Raw genomic sequence first — 18,612 nt, forward strand, 5'->3', positions numbered from 1 at the left:
GCGGGTCGTGAGTTCATGGAATGCCCTGCCAGTAGCAGTGGTAGACTCTCCCTCATTATGGGCATTTAAGCGGGCATTGGATAGGCATATGGAGGATAGTGGGCTAGTGTAGGTTAGGTGGGCTTGGATCGGCGCAACATCGAGGGCCGAAGGGCCTGTACTGCGCTGTATTCTTCTATGTTCTATGTTCTGTCCCAATTTTGGCAGAGACACTTAGAGGTCAGTGAGGAACAAATTGAATAGTTAATAGGGCTGTGTCATTTTGGGTGTCTTGGTCAATGCAACATAGCCTATCCAGTTTCATTCACTTTATCAGAATTTGTAGCAGCTGAAAGTCAACCACACAGCTGTAAAAATGGAGTCACATGCAGATTTTCCTTCCCTAAAGGAGGTCAGCGAATCAGGAGAGTTGTTAGGACAATAGTTTTGTGGTGATCATAAGAGTACACTTAAATTCCAGTTTAATAACGGAATTCAAATTTCACCATCTGCTGTGTTGGATTCGGACCCTTGTCACCGCAGCATTAACCCAGGTCCCTGGGCTACAAAACCAGTGACAATACTACCATCTCCCAAAAATATACTCTTATAATAAGTCTAATGAAAGAAGTTGGCAATATCAGTTCATTATCTAACAATAGAAGCAATGTGGTCTCCCCTAGAATGCGTACAACGAACGCAGACTGTGTGACTGGTTTGCAGAAACTCTATGTTCTGTCTGTAAAAATGAGGCTGAGCTTCCAGTTATCTGCCACTGTATCCCCATACCAACATCTCTCTCTCAGGCCTGCTATAGTACTCCTATGAGGCTCAGAGCAAGCTGGAGGAACATCAGTTCAATTTCTGACTGGGGACAGTGCAGTCTTCAGGATTCAATAACAAGTTCAATAATTTGAGAGCCTGAACACCTGCTTCCAAGTCTTTTACCCACTCCCACACCCAGGACCTAACATGACATAGGTTGCTTGCAGCACAGCCAACTCATTTTCACCCATTTTAATCCAGAGTATCACCTATCTAGCTTTTCTTCTTCCCTCACTTACTATTAACAATTCTCTATTCCTCCCTCATTCTCTCTCTCTCTCTCTGGGCTCTGTCACCACCTATCAGCTCACTCCTTCCCCCACCCAACAACTCTTTGTCATCAAGATAATATCACTTCTTCCCAGATGCTGTCAGTTCTAAAGGGTTTCTGGACTCAACGTTAACTCTGCTTTCTCTCCACAGATGTTGCTTGACTTGTTGACTTTCTCCAGCAATTTTTGTTTTTGATGAAGATTTCTAGCATCCAAAAGTTCTTCATTTTATTATCGTGGACTTAATAGGTATGGTTGCAGTCTGGGCTGGCTGCCGAAAAGGCCAACAGCAAGAGTACTGGCAAAGTGAGAAAATAATAAATGCTGTCATCCTGAGAGAGGAAGCAGGTTTGTGCTCTGTGAAAATCAATGTCACTTCTCTGAGGAGGCAAGTCAGCAATAGTAGTAAACTACACATCTCTATGACTCTATATTTTGGAGGATAGATTGCTGGATTATTGTGACTTCAATAAACTCTTTTAAATAATGGCACTGGTCCAGGTTCAATATATATCAGTCAGGTTAACAAAGCTAAAAGCATCTAGCAGAAAGTGAGGACTGCAGATGCTGGAGATCAGAGCTGAAAAATGTGTTGCTGGGGAAGCGCAGCAGGTCAGGCAGTATCAAAGGAGCAGGAGAATTGACATTTCGGGCTTATGCCCGAAACGTCGATTCTCCTGCTCCTTTGATGCTGCCTGACCTGCTGCGCTTTTCCAGCAACACATTTTTCAAAGCTAAAAGCATCACTAGTTCTATAGTGCATAAGGAGCGAATGCCAGCTAACGCAACCAATATGATTAATTTAATAAACAAACAGCAATTATTAATTAATCAACCTATATATTTATCAATCAGTTTGATTAATTTTGATTAATCATCACTATTTATCAAAAGTTGACATGCCATCCAAATTCAGACTTTCTCAAAATTCCCTTTGGATCAATACAGAACTAAAGTTTTAAATTAAAAGTTGCTTGATTCAAATACATACTAAAAGATTAATCATTTAATCTAATTGATTGCTTCAATTGATGGGAATGAATTCATTTGGTACACTAGTTACCGGGGTTAAATTTTATTCTTTTCACAAATCCTTTTCAATTTATAGTTCAATTTAAACAGAATTCACAATGAAGGTCTATTTTATCCTACTTGTAAAGGGAGATAAACCCCAACATTTCACTCCAATGACAATACATTATTCCTAATACTTACAGGAAGCAGTTTGTTATTTTCTGGTAGGGCATTTGCCAGTTTTTCCAAACCTTCATAATCCTCAAGCATGTAATAACACTCTGCCAGCCGCTCCTGATTCCGGCCTTGAACATAGTACTGAACAGCATTCATCCTGCAAGTGGAAAGGAGATTTGAAGTCACATTTGTTTGGATTGTTTTTGTTAATTAAAGATTTTCACACAATAGCCAATTAAAAATTGGACAAAATTATCAACATGATCATATAAATCCAAATAGACTTTCTCATGTAAAAACCGAATAGCTGGATACAAATTCTGAAGCTAGGATTCAGCAGAAATACATTTGTTAATCTGAGTCCTTAATGTAAATGATCAATTCTGTGCATCCAGTGATTAGTTTGACTTATTAGCTTGAGCAATTATCAATACGATGTTATTTTTCCTTATCTAATCCATGTCAGAGAACACTGAGCAGGAACACTAAAAATACCCCTATCATTCTTTTCTACTTGTCAATATATCAGAACAGGTAAGAATCACTTTCTAACAAATTTGTATCAAACTGGTACAATAATTCAATAGTGAAAGTAAATTGCATATGTACAATAAATTTAAAAGCTCAACCAGTTTTCCATCCTCTCATTCTGAATAGAGGTAAGTACTTCTGAATGTTTAGTTGGTTCACGCATTTAAAACCTAAACACATTTTCGCTTACAGGATCCAGGTCCTTTGGGTGTGAACTTGCCAGAGGCAGATGCCTTGCCGGTGCTTCCTCTGAGGCATCTGTGCTCTCATCCTCTGAGATAAAGGTGATAATCTCTTGCTGTTTGGCCCTCCTGGTCACAGCCACCATGAACTTACAGTTCGTATCTGCATGACACAAAAGAGATGTTGCAACCAAGTACTAGACATTGTGGCATGTTAAGATGAAATACATATTGTGGGTAATGGGGAAGTAGCATAGCACAGAATATGTATTTTCAGCTATTGCTGAACACTCAGCTCTACTCTCCTGTACTTGGGTAAAGGTATTATGCAGTTGTTCAAATAATTTAGCTCAATTACCCAAATAGGCCTGCTTCTGCCATTCCCCTAATGAAGCTCCTTGAGCTGTGGGCCCAAGAACTTGAACTGCCTAAATTGTATGCCATAAATTTTCAGCTTTCACTATTGTGCACAACTCTTACCACTTTGCAGCCATTTCTTTTTGGTACTAGATCTCTTTGGGAGGAAATTTACCGTTTTTTAGCTAAGTGTCATTTTTAAGTTTCATAAAGGGCTTCTCTTTCTGAGGACTAGCAAGTTACCTCAAGCCACCTTTCTAAACTCGCCTCATTTACTACCTACCAAACACAAAAGCTCTCACTCTCATATGATGCTAGCCCAATTTTTCCACTTCCCGTAGCTAGAAGTACTTGTTGCTGGCCAGATATTCCAGGATAGACCAACATTACTGACACTGGTGGCACATTTATTTTGCATGCTAGTCAAGCACAGCTCAAGGAGCTGTCCTGTAAGATTCAATTTAATCACCTCAGGCACGGCAGGTAAAAGGAAAGTGGTCGCCCGCTTCGGGGACTTGGACCTGGAACAAAGGTGAGATGTCCTTTTCACCCAGGATAACAAGAGGAGGCTTCAACACCAGAGCAGCCAGCTTGGTCGAAGATCACCCCCAGTTAGTGCAGTAATGGCAGTCCAGAATCTCATTGACTGCTGCTCTCTATTTTGCATGTAAAGTCTTCCCTTACTTGCTGTTAATCTATCCCAAACTGCTAAGCTTGCATGTCCTCAGCCTTGACTACGCACTCACTTGGCAAAAGTGAGGACTGCAGATGCTGGAGATTAGAGTCAAGAGTGGCAGCTGGAAAAGCACAGCAGGTCAGGCAGCATCCGAGGAGCAGGAAAATCGACGTTTCGGGCAAAAGCCCTTCCATTCCTGATGAAGTGTTTATGCCCAAAATGTCGATTTTCTTGCTCCTTGGATGCTGCCTGACCTGCTGTGCATTTCCAGCACCACACTCTTGACTACTCACTCACTTGGGACAACTGACTGCTTCTCCTGCAACAGCTGTGCCACCCACATTCATCTCACTCATTCCCTCCCCTCACCCTAACTTCTCTCTTTTAAGGAGAAAATGCCTATAACAGTGCTGAAGGGGATGGCTGTTGGGGTATCCAACATTCAGTTCCTCATCCGCTAGAAGGAGAGAATCTTGGGCCTCGCCAGAGAAGGTCAGGATTGCTTCTGTGAAGGTGCTGAGAATTCCATGTCCATTGCTGTGCTACTTCCCCATTACTCACAATATGTATTTCATTTTAACATGCCACAATCTCTAGCACTTGTTTGCAACATCTCTTTTGTGACATGCAGATACAAGCTGTAAGTCCATGGTGGCCATGGTCAAGAGGGCCACACAGCAGGAGATTACCACCTTTACCTCAGAGGATGAGAGCACGGATGCCTCAGAGGAAGCACCGGCAAGGCATTTGCCTCTGGCAAGTTCACACTCAACGTACCTGAATCCTCTGAGCAAAAATGCCACTAGAGACAACTGACCAAACCTATAAGGGTCACTGTAGGGTAGACTACCTTCCCCACAGGTGTGGACACCAGGACTGCATCCAAATGTAATAGAAGAGTGGGGATGAAGTCCTTCTGAGGCCACCATTATGAACAATTATTCATGTTTGAAGGGCCTCATGTTTCTCAGATAATAAGGAAATGGAATGGAGAGGCTATATGGTCCAATTGTTCTTTTTTGCCAAAACATCTGTGTTCCTGAAATTTCACTGATATTCTCATCTCCACTGGCAGAATTGCAGAATTTAAATGGCTAATTTTTACTATTTCTCTGATGTATTAATCAACTTTCATTCAATTTACGACAAGAAACTGTGAGAATGTTCACAGAACTTCAAGACCTCCCACTGTCTAGTTGGATAACAACGCTGTTACTTACCACTTTTGACGATCGGCAAAATAGTCTCCAATGGCATTATAGGCTTGCTCAAGTAGAGCATCATCAGCATCACCGGAACCAGTTTTTAACAATTGCAAAACTCGAAACCAATCTCCCAACTTGATCCTTAGATCAATAGCCAGATCTCTATTAGCAGAATAAAATAAAAATGAAATTCTGACTATGCAGAAGTTAAACCCATCATAAAACCAAAATATGTCATTTGCATCATCTACAAATTTTAGAATTTACCGCCCAATGAGCTCTACCTCATATGAGTACATATGCATAAATACTGCATGCTACTCCCAAAACCAACTGAATAAAAACGGAAAGAACTGCAGATGCTGTAAATCAGAAACAAAAGCAGAAATTGCTGGAAAAACTCGGCAGGTTGGGTAGCATCTGTGGAGAGAAATCAGAGTTAACCTTTTGGATCCAGTGACTCTTTTTCAGAACACAACTGGATAACTGACAAATTTCAAACACTTTTATAATCCTGTCGTTAATCTCTAGCCTGATGACATTCTACCAATGGCCACCCATCCGTCTGCCAACCTATGATTCCTATGAAAATCCTAGTCCAGCAGGAATCCTACTCCAAGCCCAATATTTAAGGATCAACTTTCAAAAGAAGTTTGTCACTTCAACTTCAACTGCTCTTCTTGGGTGACTGCACCTACAGGTTGGTGGATATCTAAAGCAAAGGCATTAACTTAAACAGGTAACACTTGCAAGGCAGCTATGGTTGCTGAGCAAATGGGAAACCTGGCTCCCAGGCCATGTTTAAGTACGCCAGGGCAACCTCCTACCCATAGTGATGTCATAGCTGGTGGCAGAAGTAAACATCATATTGGAGTCTGAGGAAAGTGGGGTCAAAGACAATGTTCCCCATTCTAATCAAATAAGTACAAGCAGATTATTTGAATCCCATTACCAATACTGGGAAGGATAAACAATGCTGGGACTGAAAAACTGAAAGACTCTTCATGGAGTCTAATTGATAATTCTAAACTTTACTTTGGCTTTTTTTGGTCACTCATGACTACAGATGTTAAAATGCCATTACTGATTATATCATCATCAAGACTTTTCAATGTCAGTTGGCTGGTTTGCAGGGATCAATGCTCTTCTGGTGCCCAAATTAATATAAATGAAACCAGTGGTGTGGAATGGGTAGGAATATGCTGTTGCTTTTAAGACAATCTCAACATTTTACCGCTTGCCTACACCATTCCTTTCAGATCGGGGCATTAAAATCAACCGAACACTGCTTCAAACTTCTGGTACACCATAATGATTTCAACTCGTCATTCTGTACTCTATATCAAATAACATTCTTAAATCAACAAAATCAGACTGAAATGTCTTGATTAAGATTTAGGTCAATAAACATTCTGCTAATGAAGAACCTAAGCTTTATAAGTCTCTAAGCTAAGAGCGCCAAATTCTAGAATTAGGAAAGGACAAAAACTACTACAAAAGCACTAAATGATCCCTTAAGAATAAAATCAGAAAATTTCCTATCTTTGTTTGGCTAAAGGACCATCCCAGGTACCTGTGTCACACCGTGAATTTGACTTGTCTATATGTAACAATATTACTCCTTTAGTTTGTCATCAACTGGATTGTACTGAGTTTTACTGGAACTAATTAGCAGAACATGAACAATAGTGCCAAATAGCCATTCCAGTATGACATAAACAGGAGTCAAAGGTTCAGCAGAATCACTAACTTGAATCCACCTAGTAGCCAATCTGATCTTGCAGCAGCAGCACCAAATACTCAAGACAGTCAGTATGTGAAGTGAGTTGAAAAAGTCCAAAAACAACTTGTACAAATCCAAGCCCTACCAAACCAAAATCTTTTAACAGTATACAGTAATCAACATTAAATAACTCCATTTGTGTTGTGTATTTTACAGCAGAGGGAAGGCAAATTAAGTTCACAAAATGGCCATTGTCATAATGTCAACAGCTTTTTTGGTGCCCCTCTGCTTTTGAATTTCCATCCTTTATGTCTTTGCTCTCCACTCCATACTCTTCTCCCATTATGACATCTCATTGAAACTTAAATTTCAGTCAGGTCAGACCTGCAATGTCAAAAGACTGAAATTCATAAAAATTTCAAAACACTTCCAAATGATAAACATTTCATAAGGAAAGCTACACAACACCTTTAAGAGTTTTTGGTCTAAACCAGTGTAACTATTTCTATAAGTATCATGAACACCTTCTATCCATGTTTAGATACATTCTCTCAGCTTCCTCAAATCTTCCAAAATATGCTGCAACTTCCGCTTGTTTCATGGATTCACTTTGAAGATTTCCTAGACGTTTTACAAACTCAATCCCCTGGTAATCCTTACAACGGACAAATGCCTGTTCTGCTGTTTTAAGGTCAAGTCTCTGTAGAGCAGCTTCTGCAAGTAAGCGCCTAAAATACAAAGTAAGAATTCAATTAGCTATATTTCATTTTATTCTAAGAAAATAGTGCTTCGTGTTTTGAAGACAACACAGTGGTATAAATAAAATGTCAGTTTAAGTTTTGCATGCCTTAATTGGAGTTATGCTGAGTAATGGTGCAATCTAGCTGTACAAATCTGCATCACAATGTAATTCTAGCTCAGTCTAAAGCCACACATTGATGACACACTTTTTGTTGAAGCTTCAATAAACTTCTACAATTTCAAACTTTCTCCTATTATCAAAAATTAACCACCACCACCACGAATGCATGAAACCACATATAAGCATATAGCTCTGTTATAACTTGATTTTATTTAGTTGAGGATCACAATGTTATAGAGTCATAGAGTAATACAGCATGGAAATAGGCCCTTCAGCCCAAACTAGTCCATGTTGCTAGTTCCAATTGCCCACATTTGGTCCATCTCCCTCTATACCCTTCCCATCCATGTACCTATCCAAATGTTTTTTAAACATTCTTCAGCCAGAGAGTGGTGAGCCTGTGGAATTCATTGCCACAGAGTGCAGTGGAGGCTGGGACGCCAAATGTCTTCAAGGCAGAAATTGCTAAATTCTTGATGTCACAAGGAATTAAGGGCTACAGGGAGAATGTAGGTAAGTGGAGTTGAAATGCCCATCAGCCATGATTGAATGGCGGAGTGGACTCGATGGACCGAATGGCTTTACTTCCGTTCCTATGTCTTATGATCTTATGGTCTTAAATGTTGCTATTATGCTTGCCTCAACCACTTTCTCTGGCAGCCCATTCCATACATGCACCACTCCCTGTGTGAAAAAGCTGTCTGTCAAGGTGTTCTTAAATCTTTCCCCTCTTATCTGAAACTATCAATTGAAACTAGTTTTTAATTCCACATCCCTGGGAAAAAGACTATATGCATTCATCCTATCTATGCCCCGCATGATTTTATATACCTCAATAAGGTCATCTCTCATTCTCCTACATTCCAAAGAAGAAAACCCTATCCTGGTCAACCTCTTCCTTATAACTCAGGCCTACTAGTACTGGCAACATCCTCATAAATCTTCTTTTCATTCTTTCCAGTTTAAGTATGTCTTTCCTATAACAGGGTGACTCCAAGTACAGCCTCCTCAGCGACTTATACAACTCTAACATAACATCCCAACTCCTATACTCAATGCCTCAACTGAAGGCCAGCATGCTAAATGCCTTCTTCTTCACCCAGTCTACCTGTGACACTGCTTTCAATGAAATAAGATTCTGCCAATAGTGTATGACAGACAGGAGGCACCATTCTGACATCAGTAACTGGCAGCATAAATGTAGCTTACTGTGAGAAAATCAGATATTAGCTGAAATAAATGCAAAAGAAGTTTCCTAAAAAAGAAACTGACATAATTAAAATAATAAATGCATAATCCTAGGAAAAGTTCATCCTGGATCATATTTCTTTTAAAAAGTCAATCATTTTTAGTCCATTTTAAAAGTAAAAAGACCAAAATAAACAACTCACCAGCATAGTCACAGTTGTGTATTTAAAGATGCAATTATCCTACAATCTTTAATGACAGTAATATCAAAATACATGTATGGGCAGCGAACACAAAACAATAAAAGTCATGGGGGAGGGAATTCTCATAAAAAGCAATTTGTCCTCTGATTTATTGATGAACAACAAAAAATTCTATTGATTTAGCACCTTTAATGCTGCAAAATGTCTATGCCAATAACACCACTGGTCACTAAAGTTTTGGTGTTAATGACTTTTACTCCTTTCTTAATTTCTGACATTGTATTCACAGAAATTGTCTTTCTTAATGTGAAGGAAAATCTAGATTAATATTTTAATTATTAAACATATTGTGCTAACTTCTCACAAGTTTGAGTCCACTGCTGATATGGCAGTTAAATAACAGGGTGTTAGTACTGGCTGTAGCAATGCAGGCAGAGAAAAGTTGTTACGCTGCCGAGATCAGAAGCAATAGATACAAATTAATCTGACATCAAGATCCCCACAGCCATTTCTAATTTTGATTATCAAAATTAATCTATTTAAATTCCATGCACATACATTTTCCCTATACTATTCTTCAAGCTCTTTAAGCCCACAAAGTCTGCATTTTCACTTGTGAAATACAATGCACAAAGACTTCTCTTGTAAAATAATATCCTATTTGCATTCTTGTGAACATAAAGAGTTGGACACTGACATGACATGCAACATCATGACCCTCACAGATGTATGTGAAGTGGCACAACCTGGTGATCCAAAAATGAAACCCCCAAAAGTAAGGTTAAGACTAAAGAAAGGCACCACAATCATGCTGAGAGCTACAATTAAAGACGCAGAAGGCTCACCAGATCTACAATACCCAACAATGCTGATTGAAAGCCAAGTGATTATGAGAAATTGGCTCCTTAACCTTCGTTCACAATAAAAATCAATTGTTTAGACTGTGGACGAAACATCATATTTCCAAATTTGTGAATGGCACAAAACTAAGTGGGAATATGTGTTGTGAAAAAGTTGTAAAGCAGCTTCAGGAGGATTTGGATAGGCTTATTGAATGGACAAGAACATAGCAAATGGAATATAATGTGGAAAGAATGTGAGGATTATCCACAGTGGTAGGAGAAACAGATGTGCAAGGTTTGCTTAAATGAAGTTGAAAAGTGTAAATGTACATAAGGACCTAGGTGTAGACATTGAAAAGCTACTGAAGGCTAACATGTAACAAGGTGTAGCAAGCCATTAGGAAGACTAATGGAATGTTTCTGTCATTGCAAGAGGATTTGAGTACAACAGGAGTGAAGACTTGTTTCAATTGTAAAGAAGCTTAGTTAGGCTGTGCCTGGAGCACTGTGTGCAGTTTTGGTCTCCTTATCTCAGGAAAGATAATTAGCCACTGAGAGAGTGCAGTGAGTGTTCACCAGACCTGTTCATGGAATTGCAGGACAGTCCTATGAAGAGACTGAGAGAGATTGAGAGATGTGTGAACTCTGAAGAAGGGACACCGGACTCGACACACTAATGTTGAGAGAGCTGCTGAGTTTCTTCAGCAATTCCTGTTTTTGGGCAATCTAAGCCTGTATTCTTTAGAAAATTTGAAGAATGCGTTTCCTCACTTAAACTTACAAAATACATAAAGAGATAGATAGGGTAGATCCATGTAAGATGTTTGCCTGGTTGGGGATTCTAGAAAGAGGGTCCAAGTTGAGGAAAAATGTTTTTACTCAGAATGTTCTGAGCCTTTGAAATTCTCTGCCACAAAGGGCTGTGAAAGATCAGTCTTTGACTATGTACATCGTAGAAATTGATAGATCTCTGATTACCAGTGGCATACAGGATTATGGGGGAGAGGTGGCTAAATGTCAATGAAGGGTTTGATCAGTCAAGATCACACTGAACGGCAGAGGCAATTCACAGGATTAATGGACTACTCTTGTACCTATGTTCCTTTCACAAACAAAGTGCAGATGGCCATGAAAGTGCAAGTGAGAAAACAGAGCATTTACCTGCATTTAAAGCATAAAGTGATGAGGAAATACTCACACATGATATCCTTTTAAGATCTCCAAAAACATTGATGTCAACACCCAGCAACAGGATTGGAGTCCACATGTCCTAATAGTGGAAACGACGATGGATTCTACCAGGATCCCAGCTAAGTCAAATATTTAAAGTTTGTCTCCCACCATTGCCAAATTATTTTGATAAAATATGAAACTGGCTCTTGGCTCGACATTACAGGAGTTTGCCCAGCTTTGTCATATCTACAAAAAGAATAAACCAGCCTCCTTCCAACCATTAGTAAATTGAAGGTTGGGACTTTTACCGATGCCACCAAGTACCATTGAATTACCAACAATCCCCTCAGAATGGGTTTATTCAGAATAACAAAGTTCAAGCAGAAAACATAGACAGGATCTAAAGATTAACACATTTGACTTAAAAGAGGCAACATTCAACAGGGTATGATATCAGGGAGCCCGAGAGAAACAGATGCATGAAAAATCAAAGGCTAAATTCTCCAGTAGGTGAAATATCTGTTGACACAACGAAAGAGTAAAATGGCTATTAAAAGCTTCTGACATCATTTAAACATCCTTAGAAAAGTGCCAGAGGTTGAACTATCTTTGACAGCAAGCTATTTTAACTTAAAATACATCAGTTCTAAATAGTCCTTTGTTTAAAAAACAAGGTTCTTATGCTTCCTTACTTGGACCCAAAGTAAATTTGTATATTTTTCAGGTCTGTTTCATGCACTCTACTATATAGCCACCAGATCTGGATATTAAGTAGACCCAGTAGACTCTCAGCAAGTTTGAAAAGATTCCCAGAAGTTAGTAACTAATTTAGGGTTAATTTAATGTTTAGGCCCTTGTATTATGAGTACCCTCTGAATATGAAAAAGTATTATATTTCAAGGTTTACATAATCAGTTTCAAAATAAAGGACAAGGAAAAAAGACTAATGCAGACATTTTCATTCTAGGATGACGAAAAATGTACTTTCATGGCTCACAGTTAGTATATAGCTCCAGAGTTATTATACGGCTATACAAGCATTATGTAAAGCAATCCTGCTTAGATATCAAACGTAATCTACAAGCTTTAACATATTCTCAGTTTCCACTCAATAAATGCTGATATCAGGTACCCAAGCTCCTGTGTCTCAGACTGATGAACTGCTGCATGACTCAAGTCAAAAATACCTCTGTGTTCCCTTTACCTCCAACAGTCACAGAATCCATTTATTTTGGTATCAAAGTACCTAAAAGTACCTTTTATGCTCTTTCAACACATAATTAAATGTAAAAGTTTCTTTTTAAATTTTATAATATTATCCTTTTAAAGAATAAATTGTTCTAAAAACTAAAACTCTTTTCTTTGACTAGGATAAACTGGCCAAGAATATTTAAGGTGGACAGGCAATGGCAGACATTTAAAGAACATATGGATGAACTTCAACAATTGTGCATACCTGTCTGGCTTAAGAGGAAAACAGGGAAGGTGGCTCAATCATGGCTAACAAGGGAAATCAGAAATAATGTTAAAGCAAAAGAGGAGGCATATAAATTGGCCAGAAAAAGGAGCAAACCTGAGGACTAAGGGAAATTTGAAAGTCAGCAGAGGAGGACAAAGGGTTTAATTTAGAAAGGGAAATAAAATATGAATGTACGCTTGCGAAAAACATAAAAACTGACTGCAAAAGCTTCTATAGATATGTGAAGAGAAAAAGACTGGTGAAGACAAATGTAGGTCCCTTGCAGTTAGAATCAGGTGAATTCATAATGCACAACAAAGAGAGGGCAAACCAGTTGAACAAATACTTTGGATCTGTCTTCACTAAGGAAGACTCAAATAATCTTCAGGAAATCCTACAGGACAGAGGGTCAAGCATGAGGGAGGAACTGAAGAAAATCCTTATTAGTGAGGAAATGGTACTGGGGAAACTGATGGGACTAAAACCCGAAAAGTCCCCAGGGCCTGATGCTCAACATCCAAGAGTACTTAAGGAAGTGGCCCTAGAAATAGTGGATGCAATGGTGATCATTTTCCAATATTCTGTAGACTCTGGAAGAGTTCTAATGGACTGGATGGTATCTAATGTAACCCCATTCTTCTGACATTGATCCAGCATTTTCCCCACAACCAATCATTAAGGATGTAATAACTAAACATTTGGAAAGCAGTGACAGAATCGGTCCTCATCAGCATGGATTCACTAAAGGGAAATCATGCTTGACAGATCTTCCGGAATTTTTTTTGAGCATGTGACCAGTAAAGTAGATGATGGTGAATCAGTAGGTGCTGTGTATTTGCGTTTGACAAGGTTCCACTCACAAGATTAGTCAGGAAAATTAAAGCTCATGATATTGGAGGTAATGTATTGACATGGATACAGAACTGGTTGGCAGACAGGAAGCAAAGAGTTGGAATAAATGGGCTCTTTTCAGAGTGGCTGGCAGTGACAAGTGGGGTATTGCAGGGTTCAGTGCTGGGACCTCAGCTGTTCACGATATACATTAATGATTTGGACAAGGGATTTGAATGCCATACCTCCAAATATGCAAATAGCACTAAGCTGGGTGGCAGTGTGTGATATGAGGAGGATACTAAGAGGCTGCAGGGTGACTTGAACAGATTGGCTAAGAGGGCAAATACTTGGCAAATGCAATGTAATGTCAATAAATGTGAGGTTATCCACTTTGGTCACAAAAACAGGAAGGCAGATTGCTATCTGGATGGTTGCAGTCTAGGAAAGGATGAGGTGCAACAAGACCTGGGTGTCTTGGTGGAACAGTCGCTGAAGGTTAGCATGCAGGTGCAGCAGGAGGTGAGGAAAGCTAATGGCATGCTGGCCTTCATAGCGAGAGGACTGGTGTATCGGAGTAAGGATGTCTTGCTACAGTTATACAGGGCCTTGGTGAGTATTGTGTGCAGTTTTGGTCTCCTAGTCTGAGGAATGACATTCTTGCTATTGAGAGAATCCAGTGAAGGTTCACCAAACTGATTCCCGGGATGGCAGGACTGACATATGAGGAAAGACTGGATCGACTGGGCTTGCATTCACTGGAATTTAGAAAAATGAGGGAGCAATCTCAGAAACATTTAAGATCCTGATGAAACTGGACAGGCTAGATGTGGGAAGAATGTTCCCGATGCTGGGGAAATCCAGAACAAGGGGTCACAGTCTAACAATAAGGGGTAAGCCATTCAGGTCTGAGATGAGGAAGAATTTCTTCAGAGTTGTGAACCTGTGGAATTCTCTCCCACAGGAAGCTGTTGGAGCCAATTAATTAGATGTATTCAAGAGAGAGCAGCTAAAGTGATTAAGAGGGTATGGGGAGAGGGTGGAACTGGGATACTGAGATTGCACCATCAGCCATGATCATATTGAATGATGATGCAGGCTCAAAGGGCCAAATGGCTCTCCTCCTGTACCTATTTTCTATGTTTCCTCGAAGCCAGTATTGAATTATCGACTAAATTTATTTGTACTTCTACTTTGCTTGTAAAACTAAATGATTGAGTTCAAAGATTTGTCTAGTACTTTTTTCTTCATATAAAATTAAAGAACTGTAGATGCTGGAGGAACCCAGCTGATTTAATAGCATCTATGGAGAGAAACAGTTAATGGTTCATGTCCAATAAGACTCTTTTCCAAAATAAAGGGTACTAGAAAATGTTTTTATGTTGTTAACTAAGGGGGAGGAGGACCAAATGCAGCAGATGGTAAGGGTGCCTAAAGCAAAAGACAAATGGAGTGCTAATGATAGTATTGACTCAGAATAAGTGTTTATGGTAGATGTGAATAGTAGAAATAGGTTACCACCACTGACCAATGCAAACAAGACACTGAAGGGGTGGTAGGGAGTAATCAAAATGGAGGACAGTGTTCATGCTCTGAAGTTGTTGATCTTATTGAGGCTTGTAAAGTGCCGAAACAAAGAATGAGGTGCTGCTCTTCCAGCATGCACTGGGCTTTGCTGAAGTTATTGTTTTTGAGACTGGGAGTTGTAGGATGTTTGAAAAGAAAATGAATGCAATTTTCTTTCAAGGTCCATATCGGTTTAGTCATCAATTTACCACTAGTAAATTTGATATAAACTGCAAAGTGCTGCCATTCAAGATAGAATATGTGAAAACTAGTAGAAAAATACTGTAGACTAAAATTACCAAAGAAAATTGGAGAAACCCAATGGAACTTTGACAGAACCTTTGGGTTACAAGCTTGCAGATAAGAATTGGGGCTGCAAGGTGGCTCAGTGGTTAACTCTGCTGCCTCACAGCGCCAGGCACCCGGGTTCGATTCAAGCCTCAGGCAACTGTCTGTGTGGAGTTTGCATGTTCTCCCCGTGTCTGTGCGGGTTTCCTCCGGGTGCCCTGGTTTCCTCCCACAGTCCAAAGATGTGCAGGTCAAGTGAATTGGCCATGCTAAAATTGCCCATAGTGTTAGGTGTATTAGTCAGGGGTAAATGTAGGGTAGGGGACTCGGTCTGGGTGGGTCTCAGAGGGTCGGTGTGACTTGTTGGGCCGAAGGGCCTGTTTCCATACTGTAGGGAATCTAATCTAAAAATTGAAATTGTACACTCAAGAAAAACCATCAAAATTAATTCACACTTCTGTGGCAATGGAAATATAGAAAACATCTTAGAATCCAACTGACAATGAATCAATCAGTCTTTGTGTATTGCTGGAACAGACAGATACTTGAAACACAAAAATAACATATTTTCCTCAATGGGATGACTGCAATGTTCAGTCGCATGTGAGGAAAACTAATGGAACAGGAAACACTCAGATTTTGCCAAGTGTCTGAAAAGCTGGGGCTATGTGATACTTGTTGACAACAAAGCACCAGAAGTAAAATATTTGATATTCAGACTCCTTACCAAAGTCTTGGGTGAGGGTTTTCTTCAATGAACGCACAGGCATCTTCAATTCCAACAGTTTCTATAAGGCTTCGGCTATCACGTAGAGAACGAATTTCAAAATTAATGATGTAGTCCTTGTTGGGCTGGCTTGGCTCCTAAGAGAAAAATCAATAGAGACCACCTTTACTAAAGTAAGTCCACAGAATAAATGATCAACAACATCTTTCTCATAAATTGATAAGTGACAAGTTCCTGCAAAATGTTGCTGGGACAGTGGTTCAGTGGTTAGCACTGCTACCTCACTGCTCAGGGATCCAGGTTCAATTCCAACCTTGGGTGACTGTGTCGAGTTTGCATTTTGTCGCTGTGTCTGCGTGGGTTTCCGATGGGTGCTCCAGTTTCCTCCCACAATCCAAAGATGGTCCTTTGACCCAAGGCAACCTGGGCTCAGCCAGCATTGGCCACATCCCATTAAATAGAACATGTTAAATAATAAAATATTTTTTAAATGCTGGGCTGTGACATTGTCACTGGGTCTGATGACTAGAGTTTTAGAATTGTTACCATATTCACAAACAGCCTCCATGATTCCTCATGAATATTGGGGTTGAGTGTTTAAAAACAGTTGGACCAATTACACAGAGGCACTTCAAAACAGCAAATAGTTTCTTCATGGATAAGCAGTAGAAAATAAGTAATTAAATTAGGAAAAAGTGCATATGATTAATGATCTTTGCCAACATTAACTGTACAAATAGTCTTCCAATGATTTACATTTTATATATGATGAATACTGCATTAAACCATTACCTTCAAAATTTCATCCAAAAGTACAGATTTGATTTCCAAATTTTCAAAACTGCATATATACCCAGATGTTTGAATTGGTTCCTATAAAAATAATTGAACAGTCTAGTATTAAATTCACCAAGAAGAAAATCTGCTGTTGCACAAAATTAGTTTCAATATCTTACTTACCTAATGAATGGTGCTCAACACTATCTTTGTTACAAATGAATGGAAGTACAAACTCCAAAAATACATCATGTTCCAAAACAGACCAAGAAAAATTTACAGCTAAAAAAACACAACATGTGGCAAATACCATAAAACTAAAACATATGTCAGGCTTTCCGAATAAACCTGTATTCAAATAGTACAAGCAAACATTCTAGCTAGCAGGGAGTCTGCCAAACTATACTTTTGTGATTGGTTTTTCTTATAAAACCCCTTAAGCTCCTAGTTTATTATGAGTGCCATTACCAATAATTTGATTTGACGAAGTGGAACTGAGAACGAGTAGCAGCATCAGCCCCTTTAACATTACATACAGATGGGGCCTTTAGATGTTGTCAGGAAAGAGATGTTGTTTGGAAGAAGAATTAACCAACATACAGGCCACTGCCTAATTTGATTAGACATTAAAAATCAGAGCTCAAGATTGGAAAGTAGTTACAATTGTCATTCCTTCTGGGACACCCTTATTTACTATTTTACAAACCTATCACCTACATTTTTTATCCTTTGACCATTCACCTATTAATTTAAAGCTGTATAATGCTCACACTACAGACCAGGGCCACAAATAGTGGGCGGAATGTTCTGTTATGGAGTAGCAGTACGGCAAATCTTTTGGTGGGATGGAGCAAGAAATGTCCCCGGCACCATATTTTAAAGACAACCAGCTAAACATTTATGCCCTGCAAGCCAGGAGCATCATTTGGGTTGTTGGAGATGATGCCTACAGCTAGACATTATGGGCTAATAGCATTCCGTGGCCAACTTGGGTCTGCTAACTAGACAGACTTTCATCCATGGCCACATGCATCTACTCTGGAAAGCCTCTGTGATGCATGGCAATTACAGCCCTGCCTTTCTCCTTTGGTCAATTGCTAGGGCAACTTTGACAATCATCACCCAATGTCAATGATAGTATGGCAAGGTGAAAGCTCCCCAAAAAGGACAAAGCAGTAGCTACTCGCTCGAATGCTCAACAAGTACAATGTCTTGTCTGCTACATACAATCAGAAGGCAGGCAGATGGGATTCAATTAGAATGGCATCATGGTCGCCACAGACAGGTTGCGTCAAAAGACCTGTTGCTGTGTTGTAACATTCTATGATCTATAAAGCACATAGAGTCATAGAGATGTACAGCATGGAAAGAGACTCTTCGATACAACTTGTCCATGCCGAGCAGATATCCTAAATATATCTAGTCCCATTTGCCAGCACTTTGGCCCATATCCCTCTAAACCCTTACTAATCATATACCCATTCAAATACCTTTTAAATGTTGTAATTGTACCAGCCTCCACCACTTCCTCTGACAGCTCATTCCAAACATGCACCTCCCTCTGCATGAAAGAATTACCCCTTAGGTACCTTTTATATCTTTCCCTTCTCAGCTTAAACCTATGGCCTGTAGTTCTGGACTCCCCCGACCCCGGGGAAAAGGCCTTGACTATTTACCCTATCCCCTCATGATTTTATAAGACCATAAGACATAGGAGTGGAAGTAAGGCCATTCGGCCCATCGAGTCCACTCCGC

At 39.6% G+C, this 18,612-nt stretch overlaps 1 protein-coding gene across 2 annotated transcripts in view; it reads right to left on the minus strand.

Annotated features, from left to right (window-relative positions):
• Nucleotides 1-18,612, minus strand: part of wdr35 (WD repeat domain 35) — a 115,165-nt gene that overhangs the window by 36,454 nt on the left and 60,099 nt on the right. For both annotated transcript variants that reach the window (XM_043676517.1, XM_043676508.1), the window contains 5 exons: nt 16,873-16,953; nt 16,081-16,217; nt 7,466-7,669; nt 5,234-5,380; nt 2,292-2,424 (listed from right to left, as the gene is read on the minus strand). In XM_043676517.1, the coding sequence (XP_043532452.1) occupies nt 2,292-2,424; nt 5,234-5,380; nt 7,466-7,669; nt 16,081-16,217; nt 16,873-16,953 (702 nt within the window). The remainder of the gene's footprint in view (nt 1-2,291; nt 2,425-5,233; nt 5,381-7,465; nt 7,670-16,080; nt 16,218-16,872; nt 16,954-18,612) is intronic.

Source organism: Chiloscyllium plagiosum, chromosome 3 (assembly GCF_004010195.1).
Source record: "Chiloscyllium plagiosum isolate BGI_BamShark_2017 chromosome 3, ASM401019v2, whole genome shotgun sequence".
Taxonomy (NCBI): Eukaryota; Metazoa; Chordata; class Chondrichthyes; order Orectolobiformes; family Hemiscylliidae; genus Chiloscyllium; species Chiloscyllium plagiosum.